Source organism: Scomber japonicus, chromosome 9, assembly GCF_027409825.1.
Source record: "Scomber japonicus isolate fScoJap1 chromosome 9, fScoJap1.pri, whole genome shotgun sequence".
Lineage (NCBI taxonomy): Eukaryota > Metazoa > Chordata > Actinopteri > Scombriformes > Scombridae > Scomber > Scomber japonicus.
Genome location: NC_070586.1, coordinates 2,876,375 through 2,881,374, shown reverse-complemented (window position 1 = coordinate 2,881,374; position 5,000 = coordinate 2,876,375). Strand labels below are relative to the sequence as shown.

At 43.6% G+C, this 5,000-nt stretch overlaps 2 protein-coding genes and 3 non-coding genes across 5 annotated transcripts in view; 2 read left to right on the top strand and 3 right to left on the bottom strand.

Annotated features, from left to right (window-relative positions):
- Positions 1 to 963: 963 nt before the first annotated feature.
- Positions 964 to 2,040, top strand: sdhaf1 (succinate dehydrogenase complex assembly factor 1). Its single transcript, XM_053324897.1, has one exon. The coding sequence runs from the start codon at positions 1,042 to 1,044 to the stop codon at positions 1,288 to 1,290; it is 249 nt and encodes an 82-aa protein (XP_053180872.1). The 5' UTR covers positions 964 to 1,041; the 3' UTR covers positions 1,291 to 2,040.
- A 283-nt stretch (positions 2,041 to 2,323) lies between these two features.
- trnas-gcu (transfer RNA serine (anticodon GCU)) lies at positions 2,324 to 2,405 on the bottom strand. The gene has a single exon. It is a non-coding gene; the product is annotated as a tRNA-Ser (tRNA).
- A 550-nt stretch (positions 2,406 to 2,955) lies between these two features.
- On the bottom strand, positions 2,956 to 3,037 carry trnas-gcu (transfer RNA serine (anticodon GCU)). The gene has a single exon. It is a non-coding gene; the product is annotated as a tRNA-Ser (tRNA).
- Positions 3,038 to 3,356: 319 nt separating this feature from the next.
- trnas-gcu (transfer RNA serine (anticodon GCU)) lies at positions 3,357 to 3,438 on the bottom strand. The gene has a single exon. It is a non-coding gene; the product is annotated as a tRNA-Ser (tRNA).
- Positions 3,439 to 4,111: 673 nt separating this feature from the next.
- The window catches only part of fhip2b (FHF complex subunit HOOK interacting protein 2B), a 17,867-nt gene continuing 16,978 nt past the window's right edge, over positions 4,112 to 5,000 (top strand). Inside the window, exon 1 of the mRNA XM_053324885.1 lies at positions 4,112 to 4,416. Within this exon, the coding sequence (XP_053180860.1) occupies positions 4,366 to 4,416 (51 nt within the window). The 5' untranslated portion in view covers positions 4,112 to 4,365. The remainder of the gene's footprint in view (positions 4,417 to 5,000) is intronic.

The window sequence follows — 5,000 nt, the reverse complement described above, 5'->3', positions numbered from 1 at the left end:
GTACTTGTACTTTACTGTAGTACAGTTTGTGGTACTAGTACTTTACTGCAGTACAGTTAGAGGTACTTGTACTTTATTGTAGTACAGTTAGAGGTACTAGTACTTTACTGTAGTACAGTTAGAGGTACTAGTACTTTACTGTAGTACAGTTAGAGGTACTAGTACTTTACTGTAGTACAGTTAGAGGTACTAGTACTTTACTGCAGTACAGTTAGAGGTACTTGTACTTTATTGTAGTACAGTTAGAGGTACTAGTACTTTACTGTAGTACAGTTAGAGGTACTAGTACTTTACTGTAGTACAGTTAGAGGTACTAGTACTTTACTGTAGTTCAGTTAGAGGTACTTGTACTTTACTGTAGTATTTCCATGTGATGCTACTTTCTACTCCACTACATTTATTGAACAGCTTTAGTTACTTTTCAGATGCAGATTTGACACAATAGATAATAAAACAAGCTTTTGATGTAAAAGTAGTGGTTAGGTATCATCAGATGGTCATTATTCAAATCAACCAACATTTTGTGACTGATTCTGTAAATGCTAATCTGCCATAACTTATACACAGTACATATCAGCTTCACTGTGCATGAAGCACAAACAGAAACACATATTGTCTGTTTTAGTTATTTAACATAGGTTGTTTTACTCTTGCAGGTTCATAGCTCAGAGATCAGATCCACCTCCCGCACCTGAAACCCAACAGGACGTCCTGCTTCTCAGCCAATCAGAGCTCCACCTGCCAGCAGAGGAGAGACAAAGAGGAGTATCGTGGTGCGTTCACAGTCCTCGGTGTTCATCCTCTTGTCTGTGTTGAGCTCACACACAGGCAGAGCTCAGCGTGTTCTTCAGTGTCGCAGCATGAATCAGACTGACATCAGAAGAAGATCAGTGGTCTGCTGAGAACTGAACTGACTGAAGATACTTTACATTAACACGGCTGCTGTCAGCATGTCCTCGTAGCTTCCTGCAGACCTGGTTCCTGATTGTTCTCCATTTTAAAAGAAGAAGCTTCGTCTTGTGTGAGGATCTGTCGTGTCTGATGTCGCGGCACAGTAAGCTGCAGAAGCAGGTTCTGGCTCTGTACCGGCAGTTCCTGCGCGCCGGCCAGGACAAACCGGGCTTCATCCCCCGAATCCGCGACGAGTTCAGAGAAAACGCTCGCATCAAGAAGACGGACGTGATGCACATCGAGTACCTGTACCGACGTGCTCAGAGGCAGCTGGAGCAACTGAAGGACACCAACACCAAACAGCTGGGCTCCTTCTCCAAACCCAAAGAGCAGAGCTGACCTCTGACCTGCACCACGTCATGTGACCCTGAATCACACCGACTAATACCTCAGAAAGCAGTTATCACCAAAATAACATGCTGAGATGCTGCATTCAAATCCAGTGGGACATTTCCTGCTGAGTACAGAGAAGATGTGATGTGATAGACTGACATACAGACATTGCACTGAATTCATACAACAGTAACAATAAACTCTGTAATGGACAAAGCTGTGATGTAGAAATATTAATATTGCAGTTATTATATATATTTTAATCATTATATAATTACCATAGTAGCACGATCCATCATTCAGTGTGTCTACACCAAGTATCCTGGTGATGGTTTGTGCATGTTAACATCAACACCAGGGGCCACAATCATAAAACTGTGTGCCACAAATCTGTAGACACATTCTTTTCATCAGATTGTAAAGCTGTGCATAGGCATCCATATTATTCATCCACGACATGGTCACAGTAAATCATCAGCAGCGATATCTCAGTTGTGTTATTGTGTTATGTCCGTGGCTCAGATCCAGACGTCTGATTGTGTAAGCAGGTGTGTCATCAACTTTATCAATCAATTTTATTTGTCGGGTCTCAAACTGTTTCTGAGTGTTTCTCTGGCAGCTCAGGTAGTCAAACTATAACCATACAGAGACGATTGGTGTGGCCAAAATTAAGAATTTTAAAAGACTTGTTTCACAGATAAAGTATGACAGTTATGAAGAAGATGTATCCGTGATGATTAGACCTGGAATGATGATTATTATTATGTGGAATAAATGACTTATGACTATTATGACAATGACTTATTTAAGTGTATTTTACATTTTGGATTCGTGGCAGTATATGATAATCATTGGCGATAATATAACTAATGACTCAAACCAACAACAGAACATTGAAAGAGCCACCTCGACTAGCTGTTATTACCACGACTACAACTACTGAGTCCTGAGTCCTGAGTAAACCTGCAGTTGATTTTGCCTCCATGAATGTCTCCTCTCTAAATGTGTCTTTTTCACACAGTGCAATATGAATGTGTTACGACGAGGATGGGATTCGAACCCACGCGTGCAGAGCACAATGGATTAGCAGTCCATCGCCTTAACCACTCGGCCACCTCGTCTGATAATGGTTGTTAGAAGTACTACTATTCCTCCTCCTCCTCCTCCTCCTCCTCCTCCTCCTCCTCCTCCTCCTCCTCCTCCTCCTCCTCCTCCTCCTCCTCCTCCTCCTCCTCCTCCTCCTCCTCCTCCTCCTCCTCCTCCTCCTCCTCCTCCTCCTCCAGTAGTCTGGTGGCAGGATGAAGGAACCTGTTCAAAATAAAAATTGACTGATTTATTCATGCTAAATCTTCAAAAAGGCTAAATAACAACAAACGGCTACAGTTTCAAAATTAAAACGTGTTTATTAATCAGAGCATTCTGCTTAGCTGCCGACTCTTCAGCATTAAAAGGTTCATCTGACGAATGCCGGAGTAACGCTCACATCCAGAGGACTGTTAACCAAGCAGCAGCAGTTACCATCGGCCTGGATCACTGAGAGCAGCCAAACGACATAAAGTCCTGATTAAACCTGCAGTTGATTTTACCTACATGAACAGCTCCTCTGATTGGATCATCTGAATCTGCTGCTCCAAATACTCCTTTTTCACACAGTCGAATATGAATGTGTTACGACGAGGATGGGATTTGAACCCACGCGTGCAGAGCACAATGGATTAGCAGTCCATCGCCTTAACCACTCGGCCACCTCGTCTGATGCAACCAAAACGATTACTATTACTGCTGGTTCTACTACTACAAGTAATACTACAACCTCTGCTACTACGCAGGTCTGCTGCCAGGATGAAGGGGCCTGTTCAAAATAAAAAGAGCACATCCTTTTCATAAAATAAAGCTGGAGACGGTTTCATAAAATAAAAGCACTGATTTATTCATGCACATGTAATAGGTATGTCAGGAACATACTTTCAACACAGCTTACTTTTGGTCAGTGGTGCGTGGATTGACTCTCTCCTCCTTAACTGGAGGAACGGTCAATTAGCACAACACAGCTGACTAAAGTGGAGTTGCTACGACGAGGATGGGATTCGAACCCACGCGTGCAGAGCACAATGGATTAGCAGTCCATCGCCTTAACCACTCGGCCACCTCGTCTGATGATAACTGCTGAAATTCCATCTTCTCGTGTCTCTGTTTGGACACGCTGTGAAACAAAGTGAAGCACTGTGACAGTTTTGAGAGTTAGAGTCACATGTCCTTGAACATCTGTGTGTCCTTCTCTCCTTCTTTCTCTCCTTCCATCTCTACTACTCCTCTCATTCTCTACTTCCTTCCATCTCTACCTACTCTTCTCATTCTCTACTTCCTTCTTATCTTTTCTATCTTTACTACATCCTCCTCTTCTTCTTTCCTTCTCTATTTCCTCCTCTCCTTCTGTATCTCTCTTTACCTCCATTCCTTCTCTACCTCATTCTTTCCTTCTCTATCTCCTTCTGTCTCTCTCTTTACCTCCTTCTCTACCTCTTCCTCTCCCCCACCTCCTTCTATTCTTCTTTTAGTCTCTCTCTTTACCTCCTTTCCTTCTCTATCTGGGAGAGAAGGAGGTAAAGACAGAAACAGAAGGCTGTTTCTGTCTTTACCTTCTCTCCCTTCTTCTATCCTACTCTACCTTCTTCTCTCCTCTGTTCTTTCTTTCTCTATCTCATTCTGTCTATCTCTCTACCTCCTGTCCTACTCTATCTATCTCATCCTCTGCTTCTTTCCCTCTCCATCTCCTCCTCTTCTGTTCCTCTACTTTTTCTTTTCTTCTGTATCTCCATCTGCCTCCTCTCCTTCTCTATCTCCTTCTTTCTTTATTTCCTTCTCTACACGCCTTCTCCCTAACGAAACTCTTATTTTGAAAAACCATTTCCGCTTGTCTCTTATTGTGAAACACCACCGGATGTCTCATTGTTTTGTTTTTTTTAGCTTGACGGGTCGATCAGCTGTTGGTTGCAGTTGTCAACATGTCGCATTAACCGGTAACTAACCGGGTTTAACCGGGCTAACGGACGGAGAGCGGGGCTCGGTTTTGGCGGGAGAATGGAGACGTTCAGCAAGCTAACGAGCATGCTGCTGCACGCGCTGGAGACGGTGAGTTAGCACGCGCTGGAGACGTTGAGTTGGCAGCTAGCAGAGTTAGCTCCGTCAGCTAGCCGCTCAGATAACGCGATAAATAAAAGTTAAATAAAGTCTAACAGCGTGATGTCAGAGTGTGTGTCAGAGTGTGTATCTGTGTGTGTGTTAGTGTGTGTATCTGTGTGTGTATCTGGGGCAGATTTACACTTTAACGCTCATTTAAACGCAGCGAAACTAAGTTGTTGAAGTTTGGAGTTAATGTGAATAACGTGACCTATCTGCCTCTCTCTCTCTCTCTCTGTCTATCTCTCTCTCTCTGTCTATCTCTCTCTCTCTGTCTCTCTCTCTCTCTCTCTCTCTGTCTCTCTCTCTCTCACACTCTCTCTCTCTCTCTCTCTCTCTGTCTATCTCTCTCTCTCTCTCTCTCTCTCTCTCTCTCTCTCTCTCTCTCTCTGTGTCTGTCTGTCTATCTGTCTCTCTACCTGTGTACCTGTGTTAATGTGAATAACCGTGAAGCTGCAGCTATAGCGGACTGTGTGTGTGTGGTGTGTGTGTGTGTGTGTGTGTGTGTGTGTTTACATGAGGCACACAGAGGAATG

Bases quoted from the DNA above. Each gene is read 5' to 3' on its own strand.
- sdhaf1 (XM_053324897.1), top strand. From the start codon at position 1,042: ATGTCGCGGCACAGTAAGCTGCAGAAGCAGGTTCTGGCTCTGTACCGG.